The sequence below is a fragment of the Cynoglossus semilaevis genome, chromosome 13 (genome assembly GCF_000523025.1).
Source record: "Cynoglossus semilaevis isolate Cse_v1.0 chromosome 13, Cse_v1.0, whole genome shotgun sequence".
NCBI lineage: Eukaryota > Metazoa > Chordata > Actinopteri > Pleuronectiformes > Cynoglossidae > Cynoglossus > Cynoglossus semilaevis.
Window position 1 is genome coordinate 13,872,485 of NC_024319.1, and position 16,993 is coordinate 13,889,477.

Sequence of the window (16,993 nt, forward strand, 5' to 3'; positions counted from 1 at the left end):
ATCCAGTCCATTACCCACCACCCCATGTCGTGCAGTCTGGATCCCATGAATGAAATGTCACCATCAATATCCTAACACATAACCTGAAATGACAGGAGTAAGTGGAGGACTGAAGTTTTTTAATGTGCAGGTAGCGTGGATGTCTGCTCAGATTTAGGAGGCTCTGGAAATGGATTTCTGCAACAATATCTCAGCAAGTGTGCAGCCACTCTGAGCTCTCAGGGAAAGCCGAGAGTGGCTCATCATAGCATGATGTGAATGGAAATGGTCCTTAACAGTGCCAAGTCTGATTGGTAATGCATTCAAGCCAACACACGTGTGAACATTTCTTTTTACCAGGCCATATTGTGCAGGCTGTTGGTTCTTGACCCTCAGTGGCTTCATATCATACAAGGCAGCGTCCAACAGGACATCAGCATCTCTCATACGGACTGTGAAATTCAACACTAGTGGTGTTTCAAACAGTTCACCTGATGCACAGGTCCTAATTACAGCAGTGACCTGCTGTGATAAACAAGAGGCAGATGGTTGTTAGGATGCACCGGAGTCGATCAGCCTGGTTGGACAAACTGAAGGCCCTTCAGGCATCTGTGTGAGAGGATGTAAATGTATGCATGGCCATTAATGTATGCACAGCCATGCTCCTAAACATACACTCTCACAGAATGGCCAGAGCTGTCCAACAGCCCTTTGATGAGAGTGGATCTATAATTAACTTTGATGTGATGGAGAATCTTTCATGTCTGTTGACATCAGTCCCATCCAAAGCTAAGTCTGTCGGCTGTTTTCTGATGAAAGTTTACATCAACCACACACAAGATCAACACTAAAGCAGAGTGTGTTTTCAATTCTGTTTTTACCTTCAGAGCAGCAGCGCTGGCCATACTGTCCAACATATCTGAGAGACTACAAACAGTGTGTTCACACGTGCACTGCTTTTTAGCTTTGTTCAAACATAAAGGCGTTTTATTGACCTGGGGATGTTAATACTCAGACAGAACTAAACATTGTGTCAAACTCCCTTTATATAGAACATGAAGCAGGCTGTGGTCAAGTTGTTTCATATGATAATAAAAAAATGTTTCTAAATATGCTGCCAACCAAAAATAAATCTTCATGGAACCAACATACAGAATAGAACATATTAGGATATTTTAAAAAATTAATTAAAAGATGAAACGCTAAATATACAAATATATACACACACATTTTAACATGTATATATAGGTGGTTGAAGACACAAGATCAAAAATTGCTCTGAAATTGATTAGAAATGGCTTTGAATTCCATTATTCTATTTTGGTTGATAACAATGCCGTACACATCTAGGACAAATGAGGTAGGTGAGGCCGTTGAAAGCATTTACCTGTGTTAAAACAAATGATTGACCTTCATGTCCTGGTGAACTAATTTCTGGCAGCTGCTCAAAAACAGCAGATTTTAATATGATTGGTTCCAGTGGTGCTTTGACCCAGAGGCAATGTCTCTGTCACTGATGTGGAATCCCAGGGTTCACCTCATGGGCAAGATCAAATCCCTGTTAGGGTGGTTGGTACCTTCCAGTGGACTCACCACCTGCAGGAATGTTCAGGGGGGTTGGTACGGTGCAGTGTGATTTGGGTGGCGGTCATGGAGACTCCTGCCCCTGTGACCCGGTAACGGATAAGCGGATGAAAATAGATGGATGGATGGATTGGTTCCAGTCATGGACGACCTCAGTTGTTGCTACATCAACATTATCATTGGTCCTTAAAAAACAAGCTGGACATTGATGACATATAAGCTGTTTGTCATGTTAAGATATAGTAAACCCACCTACACATTGAATGACATCACAGAGCATCACTGATTACATCATCAAATTTTGCGAACAAAGTTACAAATCATCAAAGGAAGCAAAAATCATGTATTTTCGGTATGAAGTTGTTGCGTGTCCCAGGCACACGTTATCTTTGTCAACAAAGGGACTGCTGTCTGTAAATAATTGGTTTTTTATTAAAAAATATATTTTATGGTAAAATTTTAATTTTCAGTGATCTCCACGGGGAAAACCAGTGAGTCAATCATGTTTAATTATTTAATGTTTTTAATATATTTTATTGAAAGTCAACAATTGCACGTGAGTATTACGTTATTTTAAGTAAAACAATCAATATTAACCTAAACAAGCTTGTGTGAAATAAAACTATGACTTGAAGAACTAAGCTTAACCAATAAAATTCCCCCCAAAATATATATCTTCTTAAATATATGCAATATATGAATAATAGTATATGAAATACTTATGTTTACCTGTTGTAAAGCAATGGATTATTGTGACTAAAGTAAAAAAATAAACATTTTCTTTGCTTTAACTCAAAAATCATTTTTTAAAAAGTTATTGAGATTCCATAGTCTATCTAAAAGTTAAATTCAATTTATTTATTTTTTCCACAGACATTCACGTTAGAAAAGGAAATGACATGACATAAACTTTGGTTTCATAAATCAGTGAATGAATGATTATGGTGATGTGAAATGTCAAACTTTTGGTTATTTTTTGACTTGAACCCTTTCTCTCTCACGTCTCCACTCCCAGTCATGTCTTCACAGAATCCTAGCTTACATGTCTCCTCACAAGGGGGAAGCGGAGAACTGTCCACGCTACTGTCTTCATACGATTCAGAGACTTTATGTATGTATTTCACCAGAGTTACCTCATTTAAACACCATCACCACCGACAAAACCACCCCACACCCACACCCACACTCTTAACTGTGCTTTTTTCCCCCAACTGTGTCTAATCTTCAGACAAATCAGATTCAGAGGAAGAATATTTCGACAGTGACCTCAGCCAGGCCATCAACGCCCTCTACTTCATCCAGCACCAGCTGCTGGAACTGTCCAAAGACTGTGACTTTGTGCTCTCTAATGACATGGTCAGTGGACCCTTCTTTATGGAGCTGCAGGATAAACTGGAGAAGCTGCTCCATGAGGTGTGTGACTCTCAGGCACAAGAATGTTGGCACCAAGATGCTGACGTGTTTCACACCAACTAATTAGGGAGAAAATATGACTGCTAATAAAACATCAGGGCCACTCACACACTACTGGTGACTTAATTATAGTCAGGTAATCATATTGGTGAATTTATTTCAAATCATATTCTTTCATCATGACCATATTTCCGCTGATTCATTTAAAAATCTAATCTTACACAATTCTAAATTTGATGTAACCGGTCAAAGCAGGAACTTATTTTAAGTGATCATATAACACATCGATAATAGTACAGCATATTGACCAAAAAATGTATTTATATACATACATGGCCACTTAAGTCCTAATGCAATTTTTCTGTCTGTACAGTGCTTTAAAATGTGTTTTTTCTCACATCTTGTGTATCATTACACATAATATTTTAATAACATCCATTTCCATGTCCGACTCAGACCCGGGCTGCCTGGAATCCCCCATTCAGAACACCTGATTTAAATGACTTTGACATATTGAACACTATTGGCGGAGGCAGCTTTGGGTGAGACATTTCTTCAAAGATTCAAGATTCAAGATTCAAAGATTCAAAGCGTTTATTGTCATGTGTACAGTAAGGAAAGCAGGTTTCCCTGTACAACAAAAATTTTACTTTGCTGTCCACACTGAATGCCAAAGAAATCAAGAAATAAAAATAACAAAATATGCACAGGAATAAAATAACAAAATATACACATGAATCAACAGAAGTCTTTTCAGTATTTACAGTGTGCAATTGTTAATACTTGTAAAGTGCAGTAGTTAACACTTGTATGTGCAGTAGTTAACACTTGTGGATGTGCAAATTTGGTATGTGCAAAAGTAATGTTATTGTCCATTCCCTTTAAGGAGTCTGATGGCAGACTCCTCATTCATAGTCCAGTTATGGCTACAGAGGGAACAAGGGTGAGACAACAATAAGATGCTGTATCTTCTCAAAGAGTTTTCCATTTGTGTATTTTTGTTTTGGACAGGACTGTCAAAGTTGTGACCCACACAGAGACCGGTCAGGCTTTCGCTATGAAAACAATCAGAAGGCAGAGTTTGACCAGAGAGCTGGATGTGCAGCATGTGTTGCTTGAACGAGACATCCTGACCTTCACGGACAACCCCTTTGTTGTCTCCCTGTTTTGCACGTTTGAAACGGACGCAGACTTGTGTATTGTAATGGAGTATGTGGCAGGTGAGAGAACATCTGTGGATGTCCTGGAAAAATTGTGGAATAGTGTATACAAACAGTAATCCGGATATACTCCCAGGACCTTAGTCACAATGCCGTCTCTGATCTTGTAGGTGGAAACTGTGAAAACCTACTCAATCAGGGAAAAGTCCTTCCTGTGAATGTTGCACGGTTTTATACAGCAGAGGTCGTACTGGCTCTGGAATATCTGCACAGTTTTGGCATCTTGCACGGAGACCTCAAACCAGAGAAGTGAGCACTCACTCTTCACTACTACCCATTGTTGCTGTGGGTTGTGGTACTCTTGTTCCTTCACTGTATGAATGTGGACAAGAGTAATAACATGGAATAACTCTGATGTCGTCTTTCTGCAGCCTTCTGCTGACCTACACAGGTCATATCAAAGTAGCAGATTTCGGCCTGTCCAGGATGGGTCCAGTCAAGTTCACAGCAGTGATGAATGAAGAGCAGCTCTCAAAGATCATTGAAGAGTTCACTGACGGACTGGTTCGTTTTTGTACTCTCCACCTGATAGGACTTATTTGTCGTGGTTTATACATAAGTGATTATTTTCCTCTTCTACACTGTTCAATCTTTTACCAGATTGTCGGTACTCCGAGGTACACAGCTCCAGAGATGATCCTGGGAATGTCCTATGGGAAGCCCGTGGACTGGTGGGCTCTGGGAATTATTCTGTACCAGTTCCTCGTTGGCTGTTGTCCATATCAAGGAACCAGGTTCAAAGACATCTTACATCAGGTGGTCACAAGTAAGAATCATAGCTTTATTTCGTTACTCAAAACACACAGTTGTAGAAGTTGTACTGCATAAATAAATAAATAAATATAGCCACCTTCTTGTTACTAATGTTTGGCCGTGAACACAAATGGCTTCCTGCAGTATTATATTACCACTAGTTTAAAATCCTGCTTAAATGCAGAATTTACCTTGAACAGAATACTCGTGCGGCTCCAGCTCTCCTGTGACCGTGAAAAGGACGAAGCAGCAGAAGATATAAGAAAAATAAATGAATAATGGAGTAAAAGTTGAATTTTCTTTTCATAACTACTTTTTAAAGAAAAACTTCTCTGGCCGAACAAACGAAGGATTGTCCCCGATGATGCCAAGGTCCTGATCAGCACACTACTCAACATTGATGTGATGAAGCGTCTGGGAACGAGTGAGCTGCAGCTTTAAATTACAGACACAAGTATTAGTAAAACCAACAGAGTAAAACCAAATTTCTGTTCATCCCTTCCAGGAGGGGCCATCGAGCTAAAGATCCACCCGTTCTTCCAGGAGGTGGAGTGGTACAGTCTTCTGGATCAGGACCCTATATTTGAACTCCAGGAGGACATTGATTTTGATGAAAGTAAGAGAACACATACCAGGCTGACTGACTGACTGACTGACTGATGACATCAATGTTTTACATCAATGCACTTCAAACTCAACAACAGAAAATTGGCTCTAATAATCATTTAAATTGCTACTCATCGTGCCTGTGTATTTCCCCTGGTAACGATCGACCGACCTCAAGAGAATTATGATAATTAAATCAAGAGACAATTATGTTTAATGTAGTCATTTTGAATAATCTCATCAATAACAACAATGACAACAACATTTGCTCTTTTTAAAGATTTTTTTATATTTGACCAAACCCTTTTTGATATTATCATTAATAAAATGATAATAATAATGATAATAATAATAATTTGCAGAGTGACATACAGTACGTCCATTTTTTAAAACCTGGATGTCAGTCTTATGCATTGTGACACAGTCATCCATGTGGCTCGTTTTTGGTCCAGTATTCTTTTATTTTCTGGACATTTGGAAGGCCAACAATTGTCTGTACTGTCGTCTGGGGAGATGATGGACTGTAAGTTATATAAATGTTGATACCTTCTCTGCAGACCACTTTGAAACATCCTCAGAGTCCTTTGAGGAAGACCAGCCTGAAGAGCCCATCGAAGAACACAATGCCACTGATAATGGAAGCACCAGTGAAGAAGACGAGTCTGCTGACGATGAGTGCACCGAGGACAGCTTCACGTTTGAGCTTCCTTACTTCTGCTCTGTGCCTTTTCGTGCTAAAGCGGTAAATGTTTTCTTTTTACGTCTTCCAACTTCAAATCTTTGTACATTTGCACAGTTTGGCAACATTCATTTTTATCATTGCAGGTGTACGGCAGCCCATTGCCGCTCTCTTACACACTTCTTCAGCAGATTTCCGCGTTTACACAATCAACACATGTGAGGCTGAAGGAAAAGGAGAAGGAAGAGTACGAGCAGGAATTGGAAAGCGAGCCTCTTGTATTCTTTAGGGAGGACGGTGCCGGCGAGGAGGAGCAGGTGAATGAGGGTTTCGAGGAAAATGGCGACAACGACAGCTACGTTACGCTCACGTCCAATGACGCCAGTCAGGTTAGCCATTACAGTGTGGAGGAAAGAAAGAAGAGAAAGCATACGGGAAAGAATCATAAGAAGAGAGGAAGAAGGCGAAAAAGGAGAAGGTGTCGGGGGTGGAGGAGGAGGAGAAAGAGGAAGAGGAGGATGATGAAATGCCGAAGGACTGCGGTGTGGACCTCTGCAGAGAATGCACAAATGATTGGCAGACACAGGGGTCAACATGTCCACACACATCAGTTTGATTCAAACCGTGAGGTGGAATATAGAGAAGACTAGTTAAGGAGTGGGAGTGGATGAATATCAGAGTTGGATGTAAATATGTACAATGTGGAAAGGACAGTGTGCACATTCCATACATGTACAGTCGACTGCCACTGATGCAGTGTCGTGACATAAGGAAATATAGAATCTTATTGGCCAGTGTTCTTTCATTCTCATGAAATGACATAGGATCATTATTTAATGCTGCCTTAGAAAAATGAAAGAAGGTTGAAGTTGTATTTGTAGATTTCAAGTTTTGTTTTTTGTTTTTTGTTTGTTTGTTTGTTTTTTACCAGCAAACCTCATAGGATGTACATCATTTATAGATTCATCTAATAATTTATAAGACTATGGTTGAGTTTTCAAAACAAAAAAAACTAGTTCTTGAACTGGGTTGGTTGGCTGTTGGTTTGTGAAAGACCCTTGTCAAATAAAGCAGTTTAGGACTGTCACTTCGAGAGAGGTGATCTGTCAGGACTGAAGATAAGGATGGACACTTTCATCCAAATATCCATGATGTTCCAGTGGATAAATTAAGGAGGACCAGATGTTTCTGCCCAGTTCTTGTGCTGGTTCTGGAAGACTCATTTGCCAACTTGAAACCCGACTTGGGCCTGGACTTTTATTGACCCAGCTCTGGCTCAGAAGATGTTTTGTTAGGGTCAACAAACAGTATGTGGAATCATGTTTTTTTGTGACTTGCTTGGCCACAAGCTGGCCATGGACCTGGCCCAAATAAGAGAAAATTAAACCAGCATTAAGATAAGCCATTTAAGGTGGAATCTGGAAAATATATAGCCACAAGCAACAGGTTTGCAAGAGGATATTTAAATATTGACCAGATTTAGGTGGGACAAACTCTGGGTGAATATCCTTTTGTCTGTACTGTGTCATTGCCAGTAGTCGTCTCAACATATCTGACAATTACCTAGAGACAATTGTTAATCAAAATCTTCCCTCCGGTCGCCACTGACGACCACCATGACGATCTCAGTGGACCCAGGAATGTGGTATTGTAAACCCTAATTTGTATGCTTTTGTAATCCGGTGGTTTAAGGGCAGTCTGTGGCTAAATGGTAAAAGGATTGTCCCAACCACATTTTGTTGTCTGTTTACTATATGTATAAAGCTGAGCTTTCTTCTCAGTCCTGTCCTAACTTTGGTAATAAGTTCAGTCTTCAGACATTTAGAATTATCACAGTCATTTCTCAGTCTCTGATTCCCTCCACATCTATGCAGATGACACTCAAATGTACTGTTATCACCCGATTGACCATTTGAGCGGTAATATCTGTTGGACTTTTATGCAAAAACTCAACAGATATGGAAGCCTGGTTGTTTTTTAAACATTGAAAAAATAAATAACCATCTGATCATTTTAGAAAGGAGTGATGGTTGTCTCCTAAATAAAATGCTTGTTTGAATGAGTTATGACTTCAGACAGTGTGTTTAAACCTCTAAAGATATAATAAGAGACAAGATATTAACAATTCCACCTCCAGTTGTTTTTGAAAATGTCTGCATCTCAGTAATTGAACCACTAGAATTACTTCTAACTTTATTCCTTGTTTTTATTCTGTTACCAGTGCTGGTCGTCACTGTTTGATGATGTAAAATTAGCCTCAGAGGCTTTGTAGATCAGTAGTTATTGGTCTGCTGCTAAACTTGGTCCAACATGTTTAAATTATTCACCCTAAACTATTGAACAAGGATCTGAGTCCAAAAGTTAACTTTTCTACTCTTTTTTATAGGCTTTATAAAATGATTTTGTTTTTCTTCTTTTTTAAACAATATTTATTAAGTCATACTCTGAACACTGCACTGACTTTGCATTTTATACCTTGAATCTTGCTGATGCATAAAATAGAATATCTTTATGTTCCTTTGAGAAATCTGAATGGGTTTTCTATTTATTACTACATTTTTACTTATTCTGACTCTGTCTGCACTTACTGTTTTTTGTATTGCTGTAAATGTTAAAGGACGTTTGAAGCAGCTTCATTTATGCAGCTCATTTTAAGTAAAAATAAATAAATAAATAATATGCAGCTCCTTTTAAGTAAAAATAAATAAATAAATAAACTAAAGGTAATCCTTGCAGCCTTCTGTGGTCTTGAACTGAAGTAGCCTTTCTCCATTAAAACCACATCTACACAGAGACAATGTGTACATATTAACAGGCCTGGAAGTGAAAGTCATGATGTATTATAAATACTGTTTTAGGGCTACTTGCTGTAATTGGTTTCCACATTGATAATTAAGAAGCTTATTAGAATTTAAAGTTCCTACTAGATCTTTTATGCATCTCGTCAGTAGGTTTTCATTAAAAACAAGAACAAACAAATGAACAGGTATTTGTAAAACTGAACCTTAAAAAAATCTGTTGTTTTTTCTTAATACAATTAGAAGAGAATCTACCAAATCTCATGCCTAGCATGTCACCAAAAAATATTACTGGAAGTTTTATATAATAAAATAAATAAATAAATGAAACTCCCTTTTTGAAGGAACAAACATTAAGGACAGTACTGTTCCACATCTGTCTGTGTTGCACTCTCAGTAATGCTGTTTGCTGAACAGTTAGTGTGGCAACATGATGGAGAGCAAATTCAAGTGTAGATACATCACAACAAAGAGGACAGTACTTGGTGATAACGATTTAATAAACAAACAGTTATGATCCTGGATTTTGCCTGAAAGTAGTTAAAAGAAACAATTAGCTGCAATCCTCTTGAGCCAGTGCTGCAGGAAATTAAAAAAAAAAAGTGATACAGAAGTGGATAATTCCACTGATAAAATTAAAAGTGCACTAATGAAAAACAAAACAAACTCCCAAGAAACACAAGCCATATTGTGGACAACACCCACCTACACAGACCTGTTAATTCCTGGTAAAAAAACAGTTTAAACCAGAAAACACCACGTCAACAATAAATGGAAGCTGCTGTTTGTCCTGAGTCTCCACTGTGTTTGCTCGTTCAGGGTGTTGACCTAAACCTTCTTAAACTCGGTTTGGGACTTGAAAGATACATCTAACACAACTAAGTTTACTAAGTTAATATATATAAAAAAATACATCCCTGAAATGTAATTCCATGTTTTATTTCTACTTCATTCATAATACAGTAAGTGCACATTTGGTGCATATGTTATAACTATCTTGCAATATCTTAGATACAGTGATTATTACATTCACAGAGAAATTCACTTTAGGCAGTAACACAGGGGCCGGTGGGTACAGACAATGTTGTTGTTGTTGTTGTGTTTAGCATAAAACAACAATGGAGTAGGGACTGGGACTGGTGTGACAACATTTAGCACATTAATTACATTTGTGCTATCTGTCTTTGGCATCTCACCGCCATCAATCAATGTCCAGCTGCCGTGATCTCCAGTGAGAATGTGTTTCCAAATTCCCAATCACGTCAGATTTATCAGCTCCCTAAGTGTTTAAGGGATTCCACATGTGCTAATGTTCGAATTCAATAATGCAAAAAGAGGCGATAATTGACCGAGGGGATGAAGAAACAGACGTTTAGACGGTTTCTTCTTATTCTACACCACAGTTACATTGTTGAAGAGTCGGACTGTGAAGCTCATCAGCGTGATGATGAATGCTGAGTTGTGACAGCATATCCAGTCGGTAGCTGAGGACCTTTATCACTGCTGACACTATGATAACTGCCTCTGTCTCGTTGTATCAGTGATGGTGACAGAGCTGCTGATAAATCACTGCCCTGGTACAATTCATATTTTATATTGTTGTTATTTACTGTTTTATATTGTCTGTGTGACCTATGACTGAGCCGGGTGTTTGTCATGACTCTACATTTTCACCTGAATGATAATGCGCTATGCATTTTTTCATACATTTCTTCTCTCTCAAATGTTATATTTCCATATATTCATACTCAAGACCTGACCAAGTGTCTTACCCAGGGGCACATCCATAAATAGAGTAGCAGACGATGGAATTATTTTATACTTTCTGGTTAAAAGATCATGTACAGATTGCTCTCCTCTCCCCTCCTTTCCTCTCCTTTCCTCTCCTCTCCTCTCTTCTCCTCTCCTCCTCTCTTCAGCAGCACCAACAGCTGTGGCACAATGATACTTCAAAGGGTCTTCACCCACGTCCGGGTTTTTCCGAGCTCAGTAATGAAGGGGCAATAAGAATATTTGTTACCATAATCACACGTAGAGGAGATGTGTTGGAGGGGTTTTGTTCTCCAAAGGGAGGCAGGGACCACCCTCTTCCACCCACTCATCAGGCGACAGGAAGAGGAAGAACAAAAAAACTTGGGTTTGCTCTTTATAGCCAACACTGGATTATTAGTTTTTATTTTAAGAAGGTGAAAATGTACCAAATTTAATAATAATGGTATTTATATTATGGTTTTTATATTTGATGAGGGTAAATTGATCTAATATGGCTATAAATTATGTTGGTGGTGATAATGCGTAAAAGCTCCAGAAGCTGATTAATATATTTACATTAAGAATAATTTCTTTAAGGATTTAAAGACCCGCCGAGAACAGTGTTGAAAAATTATTTTGGAAAACGTTTAATTAAGCTGAGGTTGCCCAGCTTTCTTTACTCTCTCCAGGTTCCGTTTGGCTGGGCCCTCCAACCATTCCTTTTTACACTCTTGCACTCATAACAATGGGTGATTATAACGCTCAGCAGCAGAGGTCTGTTTTCTTGTTTGTCTCAGTCATTTTGCATCACACACACTTACACACTCTCACAAACACCCACACACTGATCCTCCTCTGGAGTATCATGCTGCTGAGGCGTGAAAGTTAATGCTGTTAAATTTCTCTTTCACTGTTGCATTTGCTGTGGAAGCACAGGTGTGCTGCTACAGCACAGAGAGCACATCATAAACTGGATAGACTCCAAAAATTCAATTTGAATTTTTTTCAGAACTCTATAAGGAACAAATTAATTTGCTTTCTGTAGATTTTTTTTACGGGTGAACCAAATGTTTCCTTAATGAAAATGACCGTTCCCCCTTCACATCAGCGAAGCACATTTGTTCCATGAGTCTAGGAAGAAATACAGTAAGTAATCGTTATAGTCTCAGTAGTCAGGTTCCTTAAGAACATAGCTTCTCTGAACTGAGGTGGTTAAAATATGTGTCTGAATTGAAAGAAAAAACATCCGACAACAATTCATCAGATATTCTTAGCACTGCATGTACAGTCCAACACAGAAGTCAAAGGAAGTACTGCATCATCTGGAAGCAGCAGAATAATGTTCTTTGTCGAGATCTGGCCGATCTTGGAGAACAGATGGCACAGAGAAACAACCACTAATGGACCAAACTGGTGTGACGGAGCATGTGGAAAAGGGAACATGGAAGATGTATCTGGTGTCACCCCTCTACTGTTAGCAATTATCTGTAGGGAGTCACATTCAGTAGTTGTGGACAAACCCAGCTGGCCCTGAAGGATAAAGGACCATTCTGGGTAAACTTGTGTTAACATACAGTACATGTGGATATTCAGACTTGATCCATGACTGGATCTTTGCATAGGCAACAGGGAGCAATGTATCACCAACTACTTTGCCTCCACAAGTAAAATCATAGATTCTGCAATATTCTTTAATAGAATATTTTTGATACCACATTTGGAAAAGAATTCTGCAGAACCCTTAGACACAGACCAAAAAAAAAACATAACTTTTATGGCAACGTTATAAAGCGGTAAAGCTGAAACAATAGAAACTAACTGAGGGTAAGTGTAATAAAAGAAAAACACACCGAGACTAGAGATTAAATGTTCTGAATATGCAAATGTTAGATAGTTGCAAATAACAAGGTGTCAGGTAACTTTTCTTCTAAAATAAAATACCAGTTATTGACACTGCCTTCATATTGGATTTGAATGCATGGATTCTATTTTGAAATCCTAATTCTTTGGTGATGTCAAATCCATATACACGGAGCTTCTGCAAATATCCACTGATACCAATATTGCCTTAAAACCCAAGTAGAATTCGGCAACCATGCCAACTCTTTACCAGAGACTCGTATATCTTTCTCCTTTTTCACTTTGCAATGAAGTTTAGTAACAACCACTCCAAATCAAAAAGTTAATAGAACTATAAACGTAGCTTTACAGGATGAAACAAAGATATGAGTACATTACGGGATTCATTCAGCATGTGTGTTTTTTTTTTTTGTTGTTTTTTTTGTTTTGTTTTTTTGCAAACAAAAAGACGGTTTAAAATAAAAATGCTCTCTTCCAATCATTTAGATGAAGAGAGAGTGGTTATTTTCAAAGTGATTATTATGGGGAGAAGGCAGGAGGTTGCCGCCCCTTGTATTTCTCATTACTTCAGTTGAGTGTATTTCCTGATTATCATGTCAAGAGTGAAGCGCCATAGATCTATTATTAGCTTTTCCATCCCTGAATTTAATTCTAAGGGTGTAAATGGTTGTCAACATGAAGGCAAAGCCATAAAAGCAGCCAGTTTAATGCGTGCACTCAATTTAGAGTTTTACAGCAGGGTCTGAGAGGCTTGTGGCAACAAACAACGCTCACTGAAGAATCATCTTCACTTTTTACACCTTGGTCCTGTTACATCATTCATATAGTAACAGCTCCACTTGGAGTAAATTAGAAACTTTTTTCTAGGTGAGAAGTATTAAATTATTAATATTGTTTTATTTAATCCATGTGTAAATTGAACAGTGCACAAGTTTTAGCACAACTCTACACCCCCTACCTGCCCCCGGGCTGCCTCAGTTAAAATAACTGTGCTAATAGGCAGAAACTATGTCAATTACAGGGGGGTGGGGAGGGAGCAGATAAGATGTGAGAGAAGGAGGGGGGCAATACGTGTATTTGCAGTAAACTTAAGAGAGGTTTTAACACCTCGGTTTGTGGCTGACCTGTAAAAATGACAACGTGCAGCAATAAAAAAAAAAACATACACTAACTTTTCACTCTCCGTGTCAGCTTACTGACAGAGGAGAGGCAGGTCATTAACTGAAAGTCCAGACGTTCACACAGACAGACGGAAGGGTTAACTCAGGTGTCAGGTAGAGGTGCACTCACAGAGCAGGCCATTACTCTTCCAGGATCAGGCAAAGGTTATCAATCAGTCTGGCAAGAGCCGATGTAAGAGGGGAAGCCATTTCCCTCTTGAAAACTAAAGAAAGCACAGGCAACTTTCTCTTATTGACAGACAGGGACTAAAACATGGATTTTGACATTTCAGGTTTTTAATGAACCACATCCCTTCTATCCTCTAACTTTTCTTAAAACAATAGTTTAAATATATGCAAAAAAGAGGTTCTGTTAATTAAATGAACGGGGTGACCCTCTCCAGTCTGATGGCTGCTTAGAAGGATCTTTCATAATAAAGATGTCTTGTTCTGGTCTCTTTATGCTTGTTATAGAGTCATGGTAAAATTCTGAATTATTAATAATGCAGTGGACTGTAGCAGACTCATCTTTAGATTTATCTTAATGCTGTCAGTTTTAAAAAATCCCAAACCTTCTAACTTTCCCGTCTTTTCCTCTGTTAGAAACAAAGCTGTTCTAACGGAGCAGCAATGCTTTCATTTTCTCTTAAATCAAGTAAGTCGATCTTGCATGCAACGATGTGTAACATAAGCAAAAGTAAGAAATATTTTTGGACCTAGTTTTGTATCTGTATTTGAGCTATTTATTTTCCTGACTTTCTACTGTGTTATTGGTTGGCTATCTTTAATCGATTTCTGGTGTAATTATATAAATAACTATATTTGGATATGTTATTATTTAATTGAGGTGACAAATACTGGACCCGAAATCATTTCAGTACGTTTTTCCATTGTAAAAAATATCCAAATGGGGTGCTTCTGAAACATTTTGTTTTGTAATTTAAAAATGTTTAGTGACAAAGACGCTTAATTACAGATCATATTTATTTACCAACGCTGCCACAGTGTGGTTTTGTGTTGTACTGCATGCAAATGAGCCTAGGAACCCTTGTTGAAAGAATTTCGTTCCGCCCGGAAGGTAATTTATGACGGTCAGCTAAGTTGTTTAGTGTTAGCGTTGTAACTTAAGTTGGGCGCAAGTTTGAAACAAGAATTTCAAAGATTTTACCACAAAGGACACATTTTTAACTTTTATACATTTTACACTATCTGTGCGCCTTTCACGATTACATTGCCTTTAACTCGGTTTTTATTTGATAGTGTTTGTTCAAAAGCTGTTGAGTCGTAGAGACGGAGTTTACACTCTCCTCGCTGTTCTGTAAGTGGATATAAATAACGTCCTATTCTTACCTTACAAGTTGAAGTTGTGTTAGACATTTCAATGCAAGTCGTTGTAATTAGAAATGTTTTTGAACTTACACGTTGTCTGTAGGTAACGGACCATGAGTAAAGAGTCCAGGATGAAGGCAAATATAAACCAGAAGTTGACAGAGATGGGCGAACGAGAGAGGTGAGAAACGTTGTGTTTGTGGTGTCAAGTTAATAATAGTAATAAAAATATATATTATCCGATAGTATTTTAGGATTTAAACGTTATAACAATGCTTAAGGTGTTTAAGTCTATTAGCGAGTATATTTTCTTTTGAAGGGACACTACTACAGCAGCTGAAATTAAAATCTGCACACAAGTCTTCGGTCCTGTAATAAAAATCCATATTCTGATTAGCTGTTGTTTCCCTTAAGAAGCCATATAGAATGGAGTATTACACAATTATCACAAGGTTTTCCAGGAAATGTAACTTGTCAATAGAAAACAGTACTTTAAGATTGTAGGAACGAAACAATAACTGAACTAAGCACCACACACACCAAACCCTTATATATACCATGTGTTGCCAGAGCTGTCAGTTGTTGTAGTCGGTCACAATGTCATACATCCTGTTGTCTTACTGACAGACTGAAGGAGATTTTGAGATCAAAACTCACAGAGTGTGGATGGAAAGACCAGATGAAGGCTCACTGCAAAGGTGAGACTGTTTATCAAACAATTAAACTGCTTCATGTTTCTAGTTACAATTTTTTTTTTTTTTTTTTTTTTTGCAAAAGGGATCAAGGAAAAAGGCCTTGAAAATTCACCAGGGGAAGACCTGGGGGGGGGGACCACCCCTGTTTATCAAACAATTAAACTGCTTCATGTTTCTAGTTACAATTTTTTTTTTTTTTTGCAGAAGTGATCAAGGAAAAAGGCCTTGAACATGTCACAGTGGAAGACCTGGTGGTGGAGATCACACCAAAAGGGAGAGGTACAGCCACTGAAAATCATTTCAACACTGGTGCATTTAGTGTAATATCTTAATGTTGTGAAGGACTAGATTTTTTTCTAATGTTTTTATTCTAAACTAGTGCAGAATGTTACCACAGTAACAACCCATTTTTACATTTTGTATATTTTTTATTATATAATATTATATATATTATTATTTTATTTTACAGCATTGGTTCCAGACAGTGTAAAGAAAGAACTTCTCCATCGAATAAGAGCCTTTTTATCTCAACATTCCTCATAACTTTATTTTGCACATTTTTAATACACTTGAAACAATAGCAACACTTGCCTGTACTCTGTGAATGGTGGGTTTTTTTGAGTGATGATTTTTTTTAAATAAAAGGAGTATAAACAGAAATGCATTTGCTAATGCATTATTCCTGAACATTCATCTGACATTTGCAAATGAAAAAAAAAGTTTTTCTTGGTTCCTTAAATTTAAATATTTAAAACAATGTCTAGAAATTTGGATCAAGGTGAGATTTGAGAAGATAAGAAATTTAAACGGTAACAGCTAAGTAACAGCTGTAGGTTATGGTGTCACATACAAATTCACATACTTTATTTTTATACAGTTCCATCTCTTTATACAGTTTATATTCATTGTATTTCAATAACATATACCAAATATTTAGCTTAATTGTAAACTACATTTTTATTTCTAATTCACATACAAAGTGCAATGAAGTTCTTGATTTATTCCAACATTTAATACATTGAACTTACTCACTTATGTACACTGCACATTGTAGTCTATTAGACCCAGGTATGTTGTTGTTAGTCTATGACAGTAATGTACAAAAAGGTCACTACATTAAACTCAAAACTTCATAATTTTTACTCATCTTCCACACCTGTATTTT

General features: G+C 37.8%; 2 protein-coding genes across 3 annotated transcripts; both read left to right on the plus strand.

Moving 5' to 3' along the window:
- Window positions 1–1,612: 1,612 nt before the first annotated feature.
- Window positions 1,613–8,683, plus strand: LOC103388668 (microtubule-associated serine/threonine-protein kinase 3-like). Of its 2 annotated transcripts, XM_017037594.2 has the most exons (12): window positions 1,613–2,054; window positions 2,579–2,674; window positions 2,792–2,976; window positions 3,433–3,518; window positions 3,988–4,196; window positions 4,307–4,445; window positions 4,568–4,700; window positions 4,797–4,962; window positions 5,272–5,373; window positions 5,455–5,565; window positions 6,113–6,297; window positions 6,381–8,683. In XM_017037594.2, the coding sequence occupies exons 2-12, from the start codon at window positions 2,581–2,583 to the stop codon at window positions 6,882–6,884; spliced, it is 1,914 nt and encodes a 637-aa protein (XP_016893083.1). In that variant the 5' UTR covers window positions 1,613–2,054; window positions 2,579–2,580; the 3' UTR covers window positions 6,885–8,683. The 2 variants fall into 2 exon arrangements, with proteins under 2 accessions (XP_016893083.1, XP_016893082.1); XM_017037593.2 differs by having other exon boundaries at window positions 1,613–2,674.
- Window positions 8,684–14,869: 6,186 nt separating this feature from the next.
- eny2 (ENY2 transcription and export complex 2 subunit) lies at window positions 14,870–16,413 on the plus strand. Its single transcript, XM_008323777.3, has 5 exons — window positions 14,870–15,122; window positions 15,237–15,314; window positions 15,761–15,831; window positions 16,033–16,107; window positions 16,298–16,413. The coding sequence occupies exons 2-5, from the start codon at window positions 15,247–15,249 to the stop codon at window positions 16,369–16,371; spliced, it is 288 nt and encodes a 95-aa protein (XP_008321999.1). The 5' UTR covers window positions 14,870–15,122; window positions 15,237–15,246; the 3' UTR covers window positions 16,372–16,413.
- Window positions 16,414–16,993: the final 580 nt, after the last annotated feature.

What these genes read in the sequence shown, in the direction of transcription:
- eny2 (XM_008323777.3), top strand. Translation starts at nt 15,247, where the DNA reads ATGAGTAAAGAGTCCAGGATGAAGGCAAATATAAACCAGAAGTTGACA. An exon ending in GATGAAGGCTCACTGCAAAG is followed by an intron (nt 15,832 to 16,032) that starts GTGAGACTGTTT and finishes TTTTTTTTGCAG; the next exon opens with AAGTGATCAAGGAAAAAGGC. An exon ending in GATCACACCAAAAGGGAGAG is followed by an intron (nt 16,108 to 16,297) that starts GTACAGCCACTG and finishes TTTATTTTACAG; the next exon opens with CATTGGTTCCAGACAGTGTA.
- LOC103388668 (XM_017037593.2), top strand. Translation starts at nt 2,518, where the DNA reads ATGTCAAACTTTTGGTTATTTTTTGACTTGAACCCTTTCTCTCTCACG. An exon ending in ATACGATTCAGAGACTTTAT is followed by an intron (nt 2,675 to 2,791) that starts GTATGTATTTCA and finishes TCTAATCTTCAG; the next exon opens with ACAAATCAGATTCAGAGGAA. An exon ending in TGGAGAAGCTGCTCCATGAG is followed by an intron (nt 2,977 to 3,432) that starts GTGTGTGACTCT and finishes TGTCCGACTCAG; the next exon opens with ACCCGGGCTGCCTGGAATCC.